The 15,512-nt window shown below is 46.5% G+C and overlaps 1 protein-coding gene across 1 annotated transcript in view; it reads left to right on the top strand.

Annotated features, from left to right (window-relative positions):
- Positions 1–15,512, top strand: part of itga5 (integrin, alpha 5 (fibronectin receptor, alpha polypeptide)) — a 71,828-nt gene that overhangs the window by 25,577 nt on the left and 30,739 nt on the right. The window contains exons 3-15 of the mRNA XM_088923974.1: positions 4,410–4,510; positions 4,734–4,857; positions 5,231–5,292; positions 5,995–6,040; positions 6,877–7,002; positions 7,674–7,718; positions 8,968–9,011; positions 9,364–9,420; positions 10,670–10,722; positions 11,812–12,020; positions 12,636–12,827; positions 13,865–13,910; positions 14,116–14,229. Of these exons, the coding sequence (XP_088780100.1) occupies positions 4,410–4,510; positions 4,734–4,857; positions 5,231–5,292; positions 5,995–6,040; positions 6,877–7,002; positions 7,674–7,718; positions 8,968–9,011; positions 9,364–9,420; positions 10,670–10,722; positions 11,812–12,020; positions 12,636–12,827; positions 13,865–13,910; positions 14,116–14,229 (1,219 nt within the window). The remainder of the gene's footprint in view (positions 1–4,409; positions 4,511–4,733; positions 4,858–5,230; positions 5,293–5,994; positions 6,041–6,876; positions 7,003–7,673; positions 7,719–8,967; positions 9,012–9,363; positions 9,421–10,669; positions 10,723–11,811; positions 12,021–12,635; positions 12,828–13,864; positions 13,911–14,115; positions 14,230–15,512) is intronic.

Here is a 15,512-nt window from a genome sequence, read left to right as displayed (position 1 = left end):
CAGCCTAAAGCCCAGCAGTCGATACGGCTCCGTATGGGCAATGACCTGCCAGGCTGTGCCGCAGGCCCCCCACTGCCTCCCTCCTGCTCCCGCAACTTCCTGGAGAAACTTCTGCCTCTGGGAGGGGGGGAAAGGAAATGATTGTCGGGAGTGTGAAGTCGCCAGTGGCCCGGGCTGCGCTGGGGTGAGAGGAGGTGTTGGGCAGGCTGGGGGGCTGGATGCTGACAGTGGTGCATGCTCTGGAGCTCACAAACCAAGCTTGAGCTGGATTGCTCAGGAATGTCAGTGTGCAGGCCGGGAGAGCAGGATCACAGGGGGAGTTATGGTTATCCCTGGCTGTATACACTTGCCTGCGTGGTAATATGATGGAAAATATTCTGGTAATAAGCAGGAAGAGAAAGACAGTAGGTCAAAACCTGCAGTTGTGTGCCAGGAGACGATGTGTTTTGGTCAGGGTCAGATCTCTTGGGTGGGCTTGATTCGTTCTGCGCTGTCCTCAAGAGTGGTTGGGATGCTAAATTGAAGAGGTCAGCCGAGGTCAGAGGGCCCTGTGAGACACTGGCTGATAGGATGTGGGGGATGGTGGGCGTGGGTCTTTCACCAACCGCACTTCTAACAGACTTGAGGCCACCAGTGAACTTCGGGGTTATCAGTTGAGAAATTTATGGTTAACTGGTGGGTGCTGTGCCTCCTCACAGCATGCAGGCTTGTTTTATCTTTATAAATATACAAATATAGCTGCAGCATGAAACAGAAAACATAGCTCATTATTTCTCAAGACATGTACATTCTGGCTCATCCCATTGCAACTGGTGTTAGCGATCTGTTGCAATAAACTCACGAGGGGCTACAGGGTTTGTCTTCAAAGAGCATTAGAAGATTCACCCTGTTATGTTCGGTTTATGGTCGTAGAAAGTCCAGAGTCCAGTTTTTAAATGGTGCACGTGGAGTTGGTGCACGCGTGTTCTATAGTGACTTTTCTAAGCATGCATGATAAACGTGACAAGCTTACGGCTGATGTGAAAATCATCTTTTGTTAAGGACAGGCGGTCGAATGATGACCCGAAAGAAGTTAAGGACAGGCGCTTGCAGGTTTTGCTGCTTAGTTGCAAAGCAAAGGGGAAGCAGGGGCGTGTCCTTTTGAACCCTCAACACAGAGGAGTTTTGAAAAGGCCAAGAAGACGTTGCCTCTCTGCTGGACAGTGAAGAGAGCCAAACACCCACATGGTTTGAAACTTACTACATGCGTCCCATCCCAGCAGAGATCTGGAAAAGAAAAAGTTCCAAGATTTTAGGTGGGTAGCTGCGCCATGTAGGCTGCAAAGGAACAAGTTATAGGTTTATTCCATGCTGAAGAGAGAAAACGCCACAATCGCTTTACACTGGTTTGCAAAAAAGAAAAGTGGAGGCACATTCTTGCTTGGCAGCTACAACTGGGAAGAACAGACGATCACACATGGAAGAAACATGTTTTCAGGTGTGTAAAGCAGAGAGGCAGAGGATCTGAAAGAAAGGTGGGAACTGAAAAGGGAAAGAGGACAGGCAGCCGGGAATGTATGAGTGACAGATGTCAGCCCACACGCGGATACAGATCCTCACTCCAACCTCATGATCGGCTTTTAAACCAACGCGATTCTTTAATTTTTTTGTTTTTCCAACTTTGTCCTTATGGCCTGCAAGGTTTTGAACACCCCTGTCTTTCCAATCCCAGTTCCCGGCATGTGTGTGCGTTTGCAGCAAATGCTGAAAGAGGTGTTACTGTCCCCCAGACTCCCAGCTGTGCTTAAAGAAAAAGATTCGCTGATCAGTAACGCCTACGGCAGCCAGACAGCGGTTTCCTGGCCCGTTGCGTTGATTGCAATGCAGTTTTTTTTTTCTTTTTGTGTTGGAAAATGGCCTTTTGTTTTTCCTCCCCGGCTCCAAAGGGAGGCTATCCAGCATGCCCCTGCGGAGCTTGGCTCCATCATGCTACTTTAATTAACTCCTTAATTAAGGCCGCTCGTCAAGGGCGGCTTGCGGGATGAGATTCCCTGCTGCTCCCCTATCATCAGATTAAGCAGGAACAGATAATCCAAAGGCGACCAAAATAAAATGCCACTGGAAGAAAGGAGTTCCGTCTTTTTAAAACAAAACGCTGCCTTTCTGGCCTTTCCGATCCCGCCCCTTCTCACCCCAGGTCAGTCTCCCTAGGGCAGCCTTGTGATGAGTGCATTTAGCCATTTGTTACCCCCACCCCCGACCTAAACTAACAGACCTCTTTTCATGTAGTTCAAAGAACATTGTCTGCAGACACACTCCAGGCCTGCAGCACCAGGGAGGCAGGGTAGCAGTCGGCCACTGCCAGGCAAGAGTTTTCCTTCTTCATTAAGGGTCTCTGAAAAGCAAGTGAGAGGGAGATGACGCAAGTAACATCCAGAGCAAAAACAAGGCCTTTATCTCCCACCTTGGCCTTTTGTTTAAGTAGGAGCAGAAGGACAATATTAGGCCGCCATTCGGCCCATCTTGTTCATTTGGTTGCTCCTTACAGGCCCAAGGATCTCGTCCTGTTTTGTAAGGGTCACAGGGAATCAGCATGAAGAAACATAACTGGGCAGCTTGTTCCAGGCACCCACCACTCTTTGTGTACAGGGCACCAATGACCACAGGGGGCCCAGGTGGTTGCCTGAAATTTCAGGGGTCAAAAGTCAAGACTCAAGCCAAAAACCACTCTGCTGGTGTGGCCAAGGTAATCCGAACTTTGTCGGAGCAATTCTGCAAACTGTAGAAGGCTCCAGGCTCAGACGTGTTCTTGTCAGCCGCGAGTGACCTGAAGGCTGCTGTTGCTCAGGGTGTGGGTCCTTGCTCTAAACTGTAGTTCCCAGAACTGTCGCGCTGCATTCAGAAACACTTTCCGAAGTCTAACCAGCATGGCTCCGATTGAGCGCTTCTGAACAGCTCTGCGGATTGGCTTTGAGCAGCTCTCGCAGGAGCAATAAATTCAAGAGGTCTCTGGCAGGGATGATTGGGGCGATATTATAGATCTTCTGTAATGTAATTAAAGGACTTAATTCCCCTCCTCTCTTAGCAGGCTGCTCCGAATCAAAGGGCTAGATGGATTGGGAGCGTGCTGTGTTAAAGTGATTGATAGGTGCTGCGCAGGAGCTTTGCCAGGTCTTCGTGTTTTTCTTGGACAGTGTTTTGTTTTTTAAAAAAAAAAATTGGGAACGCGATTCTCTTCCTTGGGAAAGAACGGACCAGGCTGCACTCGTTATTCCTGCATCAGGAAAGGCTGATGTAATAGTCTGTCTACTCTACTGACATTTCTTCATCGCTGAGAAGGCATTTGGTGTGACACTTTACACACCAAAGAAAACTCTTGTTTCTTGTGCTCGTGTGGAATCGGTCTGTGATGATGGCGGCTTGCTCGTCTGTCACCGCCTCCACTCCCAAGGTGCAGCTGGATGTCACGCTATCCAGGTCCCTACAGGTCTATGTCACCCTGTAAAGGGCTCAGAATGAACCCTGTTACAGATACTTGGAATTATTCCCCTTGTTTTTGTTACACAAACCTGAAAGTGATACGTATCTTCTTATGTTGGGTTTTGTAGTGCTGGCATTTAATAAGCTTTTTTGTGTTTTGGCTAAGGCGGGTGCAGTTACTGTGCTACGCGTAAGGTCAGGATGTGACAGGAAGTTCTGTGGGGACATGTATAAGTGTTACACCACCTTTACTTTCCTTCACTGAAAGATTTTCCCGGCTTTTCTGTCACCTCTGTTTTGCTGCTCCTGGAGAAGTCCAGATCAAGCTTTGTACATCACGTAAAGCTTTTTTTTGTCAAAATTGGGTGTGAGAAATGAAAAGGAACAAAACGATCATCAACAGAGAATCATATTAGGCCAGAATAATAGGACATCAGCTGCTGAAGGACAGACTATGGAGCGAAGGCAAAGGAAAGGGAAACGCAGCCTTGCCAGATTGAAATGTGCAGTCTTAAATATATTATTGTGCGATACAATGCAGAGCATGCTCAAATATCAGCCTTCGTTCTGCATGAGAGACCAGTAACAATAGCAGGGAGATGGGAGCAGAGCAGTAGGTGGGGTATACAGCATTGGTAAGAGAAAGGATTTTAACTCTTTCTTTGGTGAGAGGGGGTGGAAGGGTGCTCATTTCAATACAATAGGGCTTTGAAGATATTGATAAGGAAAATTTGAAAGGTCAGTTCAGCCCCCTGTGTGACCTGCTGGGTTCCTATCCGGTTACCTGGAAACAGATGTGGGCTGGCTTCTCTGGGCCAGGTGGCGAAACAGATTCGGGGTCAGGAAGGGTCACGTTCTGGTGCGTTTCCACTCTCCCAGGTGGGACTAGGAGTGGAGGGGCTAAACGGGCACCTTTGGCGTTAAAACCCTGCCTTTCCGTCTGTCCGCAGGAGACCGCTACTACACCATTAACGACACCAGCGAGCGAGTGGAGTTCAAATCCCACCAGTGGTTTGGAGCGACAGTGCGTTCCCACGAGAACACCATCCTGGTAAGGTCACTGGATCACTGGACGTCACTCTGGGGTCGTGTGCTTGCTGGGAGAATATCGGAGTGGGGAGGAAGAGGGGGCCAGGGGCCGGATGCTGGAGGCTGGAGGACAGGGGTCTTGATGCAGGTGGACCTGAAGCATGTATTCCCAGCTTCAGTCCTTGGGGGGGGGGAGGGTAAATGAATCTGCGTGACCAGGCTGAGACCCTCTCTTCGTGTTGCAGGCCTGCGCGCCGCGGTACTATTGGAGGACCACAAACGAAGAGGCGGGCTCAGACGCCACGGGCACCTGCTACCTGTCAGTCAACAACTTCACCAAGTTTGTGGAGTACGCCCCCTGTCGCTCGGGTAGGTACTACGCCTGCGGGGGGAATGTGGCCAGTCCGTAGGATGTGTGGGGAAAAAAATTACCACATGGCTGAAGCTTTTATCCCAGGAGTCCTACAGAGGGCTACAGCTATCAAAGTGTCCTCTTGCGCAAACAAGAAAAAGTTGCGTTTCTGAAAATTGCAGAAATGCAATAAACTATATGGCATTTTTTTTAATGTCCCATATTGTAAGATGTAAGGAAGAACTACAGTAGATGGAGTCTAAAATGCGATACCATGTGATACTGATGTGATGTAGGAGAAAACAGTAGCTTCCACCAGAGCTAAAGAGCTGGGACTTGTAAGCGAACACATGCTGAAGAATAACATCTCTTTGTTCTTTCCCTGGTCAGAGAGGAACGGCCCTTCTGGACAAGGATACTGCCAGGGCGGGTTCAGTGCTGATTTTACCAAGGTATAGTAGATCAATAGGCAGGCGAGGTCATCGATTGGCCCCATCTCGTCACTGTGATTACTAGTAACTAGTGATGAAGGAGGATCTTCTGTTTGAAACCTGCATGGTTATACTGGCGCAGCACTAAAACACGAGTTATATTTAACCTCAGTAGGTTAAAAATATAATTAGCGTTCTTTAGTTTTTAAACCTTGGACAGATTATTTTGGCGATTGTTCTTTGTCGTGTTATAAAACTGCACTGGGTGCTCACTGTTTGGTTATTTGATTGGAATTAAAGTTGGCCAAGTGAGTTGATCAAGAATATGTTTACTCACAGGTTAATCTGGACTTTTAGCTATTGAAAATGTCAAGTAGTTATGAACTGTGATTGAGTTGCTGAAGAATTTTGTGGGCGTATTTTTCGCTGACAGCATGGCTTTGCAGCTGTACCACCTAATGTATTTGCCCATACAATAGCGACTGGGACCTCACAGCTGGATCGCTGTCAGACTGCATTGTCTGACATGCTGATGTGTCATCCGAACCAGTATAATGCAAATTAAAGGACTAAGCTGGCTGAAAGCAAAAGCCCAGGGAGTGCGTCTGTAAGTGACAGCTTGTTTGGATTCCTGTAGGTCTTTCTTCCAGAAGCTGTTGACACAGTCCGGGCATGGAGGCCAAGGCTGTGGTATACTAACGTCAGGTCTGTCTTGTGTTTCAGAATGGCAGAGTTGTTGTGGGGGGACCTGGCAGCTTCTTTTGGCAAGGTATGTGCATGCACAGTGGAAGACCAGCAGGGGGCGGAGTGGAGTGGGGAAGACTTGACTGAGTCGGCATTGCTCAATCTAGGATGCTGCCCAGATGTTTTTGGCATTGGATACAGATACAGGAAAACGGACATTAAGATTTTTTTTAAGTAAAAAACATCATTTTAAAATAGTTCAGGTGGGTAGCTGCGTCAGCATGCGTAGTCTGCAAAGGAACAAGTAATAGGTTTATTCCCTATTGAAAAGAGAAGAGGTTAAGGTTATTAAATGAGAATGCATTGAGTGTGAGAACCAATGCCGTAACATGCTCTAGAGTGTGGGTGGGTGATTTTAAAATGTTATTGTTCTTTAATGCCAGCAAGCAAGAGCCATTCATCAAACCCATATAGGCCCATACAGGAAGAGGGTCAGTTGAAGTAATGGGACTCATTAGGGAAGAGCTTCTGTCCCACTGCCATACGAACTTTGAACTCACCTCCTGCAGCTATGTAACCCCCCACGAGCATATCTCTTACAATTCTGATTGCCAAATGTAAGGTTAATGTTTACTTATACATGTGGTCATGTTTGCACTTTGCTTGTCTTTTCATTTCAGTTTGGATTTTTGTTTTAATTGTATGCGTCGTATTCCTGCTCCATCCTTCCTTTATGATGTAAAAATCCATAAAGAGGCAATAAAGATTTCTACGAACACTAGAGAGCAGTGGGGGTACTCGAGTGACCAGAGTTAAGGGAAAGATGGACCATTTTAGGTTGAAGGTTAAACTTAACAGTGTGTCCTCGGGGGCACAGTCCAGAATATCTTTGTAAACTGTGACAATGTCTCCCCCACAAAGGTCAGCTGGTCTCTGCCACCAAGGAGAACATCGTGAAGGACTACTACACCGGCTACTTCAAGCTGTCCGTGAGGGGGCAGGTCCAGACGGCCCAGGCGCAGCCCTCCTATGACGACAGTTACCTTGGTAACACTCTCTGCCGCTCTGGTGGCGATTGCCCGCTCGTGCCCAGCCGACACCGCGGAGCTGCGTGAAATCACCGTTTAATAAGCAGGATAGCGTGTTAGAGCGACACTGCCCTAGGAGTACAGTACTTGTGGAAGGAAACCGTTTTGACTGGTGTGAGATGTGCATGTGCTATATTAGAAACCATCTTTTCTCCCGGTCTCTGAACTGGAACACCTCCTCGCTGCTAGGCAGACACAGCCTCCCTCTTTTTCGATTTTTTTTTTCTAGAGCCTTCTTTTTTAGAGCCACTCCAGAAAGACTAATACCGGTTTCGTGCAGCTGTACGGAGTCTCCAGCCCCTGATCCTAATCACCATCGCAGTTATTTTTCAAAGCAGAATCGGCCCTCAAGTTTTCTGGAGTGCTGAAGTGGCTGTTCTTGTCCTATGCAATGCAAGGAGAAGCCCATTTCAGGAAGAAATTACCCTAAAGCAATTTTTTTCTCTGGTTTTTCTCTGTAAGGGACAGCAGGCATCTGTGGGTGGGGGCGGGGGTGAAGAGGTGGGGAATAGAGCAGTAGTCGGTGTTGACGCTGGGCTCCAGGTCTTTGTTTTAGCCTCCTGTGTAATTCGATGAGCTGAAGTAATGAGGTCTCTGCCACGTTGTGTGATGGGTGTTTCTTGTGTCCAGGTTATTCTCTGGCGGTGGGGGAGTTCAGCGGGGATCTGGATGAAGGTGAGCTGGATGGAAATTTTGCGATGGCTTTCTAATTTCAGCCGTTTTATTTCTAACGTCTGCCTCTGCTATGTCAGGAAGCGCAGCAGAGGTGTGAGTTTCAGTGGAAGCGGAGATCTTTTGTTGATTGGTGCTTGCGAAAAAGCGCACTTCCTCAAAATGATAAGCATCCTAGCTATATCTTCCCCCCTGTAGTTGTGCCATGCGTAGGTTTTAGGCAGCACAACTCTTCAATAGTTCAAGCAGGGAGCTGTGTCAGCACGTGTAGGCTGCAAAGGAACAAGTAAAGGTTTATTCCATGCTGAAAAGAGAAGAGACAACGTTTCGGCTGTGGTGTCTTCTTTGGGTGTCGGAAGGTGTCACAGAAGAAGGCTCCACAGCCAAAACATTTTCTTTCCAACTCTTTAATTCCATCTGAGTCACAAGAATTGCTCATCTCGGCACATTGTTTATATCCATGTACTCGGGGCAAAAACAGCACAGTCTTTATGTTAAAAAAAAAAATCCATATTCAACTCTCCAAATGGGCTGAAATGCATGAACATCTGACTTTGCTTTCTTAGCTATCGCCATTTTATCGAAAATGTTTAACTTTACACTTAGGCGTGAAAAACATTATCGGAGGCATGGATGGTGAGATTTACTGTAAAAACATCAAGGCTAGCCCTGCTAAAAATAATGTAGCGCATACACCAAGTGAATCATCTTTTTCTACGCCAAAGAATTTTTGTTGGATAGCATGTTGTAGAGAGTTACAGAACAGTCAAGCATAGTTTTCATTCTTTTTTATCTTAGTTTCTTCATGGCTTATTAGACCTCTGTTGCACATGTTGTTTTCATTGCATGTGCTGTTAAAACTCCCTCTGCGTGCCAATAATGGCATGCGTGCCGTCGGTTGCGATGAGGACCCGATCCGGATGGTCCTCAAAGCTGTAGCTCTTCGGTGATCACTGTCTTTCTGTGTGCTTGGATCCGCTGCCCCTTCCTTAAGGTTAAATCCTACAGTCGGCTGGACTCTGCCGAGCTTGTCTCTCGCCCCGGGGCTCCAGGCTGCAGTTACTCACGGCTCAGTTTCTAGCTTCTGTTTCTGTTGGTCGCTCTAGGAGGCGTTCAGCAGCACAGCTTTAAAAATGGTTCCCGATTGCTGGAATAAATGAAGCTGGCTCTGGCATGGCCCCAGCTCCAACAGTGTTTGTGTGTGTGTATTTCTGTTTCTAAGATGCTCTTTCTGCTGTTGTTTGTCTTGCAGATTTTGTGGCAGGGGTCCCGAAAGGAGCCTTGATCTGCGGCTACGTAAGAGATAGACGCTGCTGTGCGCGCTGTCTACCCATGTCTCATTTGTGGGGGGGTGGTTAGGGGGTCCGGTCACTACTTGTTGAATCTGACTTCAGGGTTATCCTCACGGGGCAATGATGAGGCTTCATGGGAATGGAGCAGGTTTTGTTTCACAGGCCGAGGTGCCTGGTGACTGGCAAGCAATCGTATTCACCCTACTTTCATTCTTTCTGTTCTGTTGCATTACAAGAAAGCGGTTTCCTCTTTTTATTTATACTCTTCAAGCTTTTCTTTGTCTTCTGCAAAGCCTTCCTACTGCTCTGTTCCCCCTTCCTCACTGTTGTTAAGGTGTCCCTCTTTCCCCCTGCAGGTCTCCATATTGAACGGGACAGACCTGAAATCCATGATGAACTTCACTGGCGAGCAGGTATCCGATTTCTCTTGTCGCAAATACATTGCGCGGAAAAGGGGAAGAGCTTTTATGCTCATGCATCCCTGTGGCTCTGCGATTCTGTAGTCCCCTAGCCAGTGTAAGGAGAATACTTTAGGAAGGCAAGGAAACCCAATGAAAACGTGAGGGGAACATGCACACTCCATTTAGATTGGTGCTCCAAGCAGGAATCAAAGCTGGGTCTCTGGAGCTGTGAGGCAGTAGGACAAACCAACCACCATGGCACCCTGGAGTTAGGCTTTCCCAGGGGTAGCTCATATTGCATTGTGTTCTGGATTCATTAAGCAAGCTGCCATGCCAGTTCTGTTTTTGAGATGCTTTTACACTAAAATAGCAAGCATACCGCCATGCTAAAAATGACCGACATGCAGTACTGGGTGACCGATATGCACCTTTCTGCTAGTAAAATAATGCCACATCTGTGATAGTAACATGTCCTGAAAGTGTGAATAGTGCGCATTCAAAAAGCCAAGACCCGTGAGCTACACCTGCAGTCGTTTTTTCTTCTTTTTTGGATTAATAAATTCAGCTCTTGTTGTCATGTAGGAGATGGAACATGTGTGCTTTCACTGCACAGAATACTTCAGCTGAATAAATAAAATAAAATGCTCCGTTTGCTTTTATTCTTTTATGCTTTTATAGGACGTGGAAGAGTGAACTCAGAAATGGGATCTTTAAAGCTCAATATCTTGAGCAGCAAAGAGAAACTACACTGAGGTTAATTTGTGAGGGACCAAATAAGGTCCAGTAACACAAGTAAGACATTGTAGTTTAGCTCCCTGCTGTGTGCTTGAAAACACTGTGGTCTATGTCTAGAGGTACTTCACCCATTATATTGCTTATGACATTAAAACTGAAACTTGCATTATTAGCGGAGTCAACTTTGCATTAGGCACAGTTCACAGATTTTTCCACTTAGGGTTGGGACTTAAGTGATCTTGCCGAAAAAAACATTTTCCTCTGTATGCCAGCTGGCGGAGCTGTGAGAGATGTCAGTTTGCCTACACAGACAAACTTGAAAACTTAATGCGGTGGAATTTCTGAAGTTTTTTCTGTAGCCATGAATGAAGTAGTACCTGCCTGTTTTATAAAATAAAACCATTCAGGTACATGAGGGTCACAGGTTACAGGCTTTTGCTCCTGAGCTGAGCCAGCCCTCCTTCATATGGAAGAGAGATCATCTTTTGCCTGCATGAGTAGACACTCCTGCTCTAATGTCTTCCAGATGGGCTCCTACTTTGGCTATGCAGTGGCCGCCACTGACATCAACAACGATGGGTGAGTGTGAAAGTGGAAAACCTGTCAGCTCCTGTCATTAGCAGAAATGGGCACAGCCTTGCAGTAAAAGGAGCAGCCAGCCGCTGTGCTGCTTCAGTCTGCACACCAGTGGCTCAGCCGACTGTAGGCTCAGACTGTTCAGACGGTAGTGTGTCTGTGCTTGACTGCAAATTCAGTCCCCTCTTGTGAGCAGTTGTGCTGGCTGGTAGGAAGCTTCTGCAGCTGAGGGTGCAAAAGGGAGCACTGTTTTGCTGTTAGATCTCTAGCAAGGTTAGATGTTAAGCTTTAGCTGTAGCTATAAGAATCTGTCTACTTATCTTTATTCACTGATACCGCTGTGTCCTCTGACAGGTACTATAGCATGCATACAGTGCTTAGCAAAGTGCTCATTTTCTTTTGTGTGAAAGCTTATCTCAGGGTATGCCTGCTGAAGACACAAAGTAGTGTTCTAATTAAGATTGGCTGCAACTCAATTTCATTGTTACCAAAAAGCATGTTGTCTTGCAAGTAATCAATAAGGCAAGAAAACGCACTTACCAATTAAAATGTTTTGAACAAGTTCCTTACTGTCCTTTACTATTCCTGGCAGGTTTAACATGTTTCTTACTGTGGGAAATTACTGTATTGTTAGAAATGTGTGAAGGGGGAGTGATTTTGTGCCAATACAGATAGCCCGTGACTTAGGGGCACTGTTCTGCAAGCTGAATTTTGTGTCACTGTTTCTCTAGAGACGGATGTGCAATTATTGTTTTTTACTTCACTGGTAGCAAGTTTCTCTCTTGTCCTTTTCGATGCACTGCATAGCTCACATGAATGCACTGTAATCTGCAATACCATAAAAAAACAATCATCCATAGATTAAATAATCTATCAAAATAACCATTCCTGGCTTCAACAGTGGAAGTTATAAAAGGAAAAACTGATCAGTTTTAAGCAGCACCCACTGAGTATATGAATCTTTAAAAAGTCTTAGAAATCTGAGTTTTTTAACTAGTTCCTGGTGGTTTTGCATGAAGTCAGGTTTGCTGTCATGTCCTGTGTGTTGACCACTCTGCTCGGCTGTGTCTCCATGTCCTGATGTGTGACCAGCATGGACGACCTGCTGGTGGGAGCTCCTATGTTTATGGTACGGGGGTCAGACGGACGGCTGGAGGAAGTGGGGCGCGTCTACGTCTACCTGCAGACGGGACCCCTGGACTTTGGCTCCAACCCCCAGCTGCTGACGGGGACCCAGGCATTCAGCCGGTTTGGGAGCTCCATCGCGCCCCTGGGGGACCTCAACCAGGATGGGTTTAATGGTGAGGAGGGGTGATCCTTTTCTGTGTGTTTCAACAAGGCAGCAGGCCATACAACCTGCCGGCCCATCCAGCCAACTCGCTAGTGAGTAGCTAATTGATCCAAGCTCTCATCCAGCTTCAATAACATGGCTGGGCAGCTTGTTCCATACTCCCACCGCCTTTAGCGTAAAGAAGCTTGGATCATACCAGACAGGTGGTTCGTATGCTGGTTTTATTTGCAGTAGTTGAAGATCTGGTCTCTCTTCGCTCATTGTCTGATAAAGCTGCACACTTGTTTTTATTAAGATTGGAAACGCGGTGATATTGACTCATTTCCCGTTTTGCAGACGCCTTTTGTGAAGCCGCAGAAGAAAACCCCGTCCCTGGAACTAGATGCGTTGATCTATCCATAAATTATCATAGCTCTTCTAAGTTTATTGGAGTTATTCCTCTAAGCAAGTGGCAGGTGGTTTCTAGAGAGATTGCTCACTTGGGTGCTAGCGCTACCTTCTGCTCTGCTGCTGCAGGTGAAGGTGCCCCTTTGGACTATTTTGGTTTCTTAGTGAATTTCCCTGTGCACCTGGACTGTTCCTGTGCTGTTTGGCTTTGTGTAAGTCTGCTGTTCCTCCTTCCCAGATGTCGCAATCGGCTGTCCTTTCGGAGGGGAAGACCAGCGGGGACTGGTCCTCATCTACAACGGACAGGCCGGTGGCCTCAGGGACACTCCTTCTCAGGTCCTGGTAGGCCAGTGGGCTTCCAGCAGTCTGCCGGCCAGCTTTGGATACGCCATCCGTGGGAACAAAGACCTGGACAAGAACGGCTATCCAGGTACGCAGGGATGACCACAGAGCAGTACCCTTCGAAAAGCCTGCAATGTCACACCGTGCTGTCATCATGCTATAGTGCAGAGTCCCACTAGTTTTCTTTCCAGCCCACCTTGATGACCTAATTCAAGCCTTAATTGAACTGGCAAATTGTTTAAGTGCGAGTTTTTTTGTGCACCAGCATTTGAGCTTTTTTCCCCACTTTTTATCAAGAGTTCAAAGGCATCCTGATGAAGAGCTGAAATCCATCCATTTTCTAATTTGTCCATCAAGGAGATGGTTGTGGGGGAGCCGGAGGCTATCCTGGCAAGCAGTGGGCGCAAGGCAGGGTACACCCTGGACGGGACACCAGTCCATTGCCAGGCACATACACACGGATACAAAGACATGCTCGCCCTCACACCAGGGCCAATTTTCCGAGAATCCAATTAACCTACCAGTATGTGTTTTTGACTGTGGGAGGAAACTGGAGCACCTGGGTAAAACCCACATGCACACGAGGAGAACGGCCATACGGGAGTACAGACTCCCCACAGAGATCACCCCAGTTCTGGAACTGAACCCAGGGCCCCAGTGCTGCATGTCCACAATGCAAACCACTACGCCACTGTGGCACCAACAATGAAAACAGTTCAAATCTATTAATGTAGAGTACTTAAGTCAATAAAGAGTCAGATTTTGGAACAGGGCTGGGCTGGACCAAAACCCAGCAGGTTTATGGGTTGGGAACCCCTCTTCACAATAAGAAAATAACTTAACAGTCACTGAAATATGTGTCACTTTGAGAGCTTAGTACGAGTTTTACATAGTAACTTTTTAGAAGAAAGTAAAGAAAAGCCAGTAAAGTCTCTTGAATGCCATACTGATTTGTTTTAGGTGAGTGGCAGCTTTATAACCCAGCGCCGCTGGCTAAGGCAAGATGGTTATTTGATGAAGATTGTTCACATCAGCTCATTAATCACCCCCCGTTTAATCAAAAAGGGCTGAACTCTCTCCTCCTGCACTATGTCAAACTGTCGGTTTCCCTCTGTGTTTTCCCAGATCTCATCGTCGGAGCATTTGGAATGGACAAAGCAGTGCTGTACAGGTAACGGAATTGCAAGTTGATTTCTGATACCACACACATCTGCGTACATGGACACCATTCAGCTGTGAGATGACAAGAAGCTTTTAACTCAAAGATAACATTGCTCACCTCTGCGACGTATATCCTTCATCTGTACCCCCTCCCCAACCTGAGAGAGTGAACTTATTGGCACAGGTAAACGTTCACCTGTTTTCCTGCTCGGCAGGGCTCGTCCGATCGTCAATGCCAGTGCTTCCCTGACCATCTCTCCCACTATGATCAACCCAGAGGAGAAGTCCTGCGTGGTCAACAAAGATGGAACATCCACTCATGTCTCTTGGTACGTGCCAGCTAATTATACCCCTCTCTTCCTGAGCAGAACCTGGTACGTGCAAGCTAGTTATGCCCCCCCTCTTCCTGAGCAGAACCTGGTACATGCCAGCTAGTTATGCCCCCCCCCCCTTCCTGAGCAGAACCTGGTACATGCCAGCTAGTTATACCCCTCCTCTTCCTGAGCAGAACCAGTACTGGCAAAGCTAGCACAGTGATATCATAATCCCATTTGTCAGCATATGAAAATTATTCTGCTTTTGGACTATAGAACGGGAGGGGTACCAAGATTATTAGTAACTATTAATTGTGTTCAAAGTGCATTTTCTTTTCTTTTTTTTAATGGAAGCAGATGTGTTCCAGTTGTAGTTCCACATGTGATCCCCAATCAAATATGTTGCATCTTACACTTGGCGCGATTATGTTCTAACAGGCATTAGTTGTGCTTTAGAAAAGGCAATGTTCTGTGAAAGAACAGTTATCCGTGACAAGATGTCAGATATAAAACTAAGTTGTGCCAGCAGCAGTGTGATGCAGTGGTTGTATTTAGATTTGCCAGTCATTTTTTCGTCTTTATTCCTGATTGGGGAATCGGCAATATGCAATCTGCTCATACAGTTAACATCATGTATAGAAAAGATTCAATCTCATTTTGGGATTACCATGCAGAGTAAGTGGACATACCACAAAACACTAGTTGTTATCATTTAAAGTGGATTGAAATTAGTGTGTTGAATAATAGATACAGACCTCTATAAAGCAGCAATACAGTACATACGCAAGTTTCTTAGGTGTCACAGTGTAAATCTGCAGAAGCTGTAACTACGTAAATAATAGTAATATTTTGTAAGCTGCTCATATCTCAGGAGGGTTGTGCTGTTGTGGATTGCGTTATCACTTGCAAATGCGGGCTTAATTAAAAACATGTTTTATGTGCGAAGGCTTGTTTTTAGAGAAGAGACCTGGATAATTTCCTCGCAATGAGTAGCGATTTTAGATTTTTTTTTTGGTTTCTTGTGAATCGGTCTTCTGAAACCTCACTCTGATTTCTCTGGTAAAACATCCTGGAATGATCCTGGGGGAAAAAAATCCTCTCTTCCCAAACTTGGTTGTTTGTGTGCTGTTCCCCCCAAAAAAGATTCTCTTTTCCTCATGTGAATAAATTTCGCTGGGTTGAGAAATCTGTTTTGAAACAAACACCAGCTGGTGATAGTTGCAGAGCAACGCCAGTGTAGAAATCCTTGGGTGTGACTTGCTGTTGTGACCGAGCCAACAAGCTGCAGCCTTGATCTA

This window comes from Atractosteus spatula, chromosome 1, assembly GCF_055471065.1.
Source record: "Atractosteus spatula isolate fAtrSpa1 chromosome 1, fAtrSpa1.hap1, whole genome shotgun sequence".
In the NCBI taxonomy this organism is placed as follows: Eukaryota; Metazoa; Chordata; class Actinopteri; order Semionotiformes; family Lepisosteidae; genus Atractosteus; species Atractosteus spatula.
The sequence above is the reverse complement of the archived record's forward strand: the minus strand, read 5'-3'. Positions and strand labels throughout refer to the sequence as shown.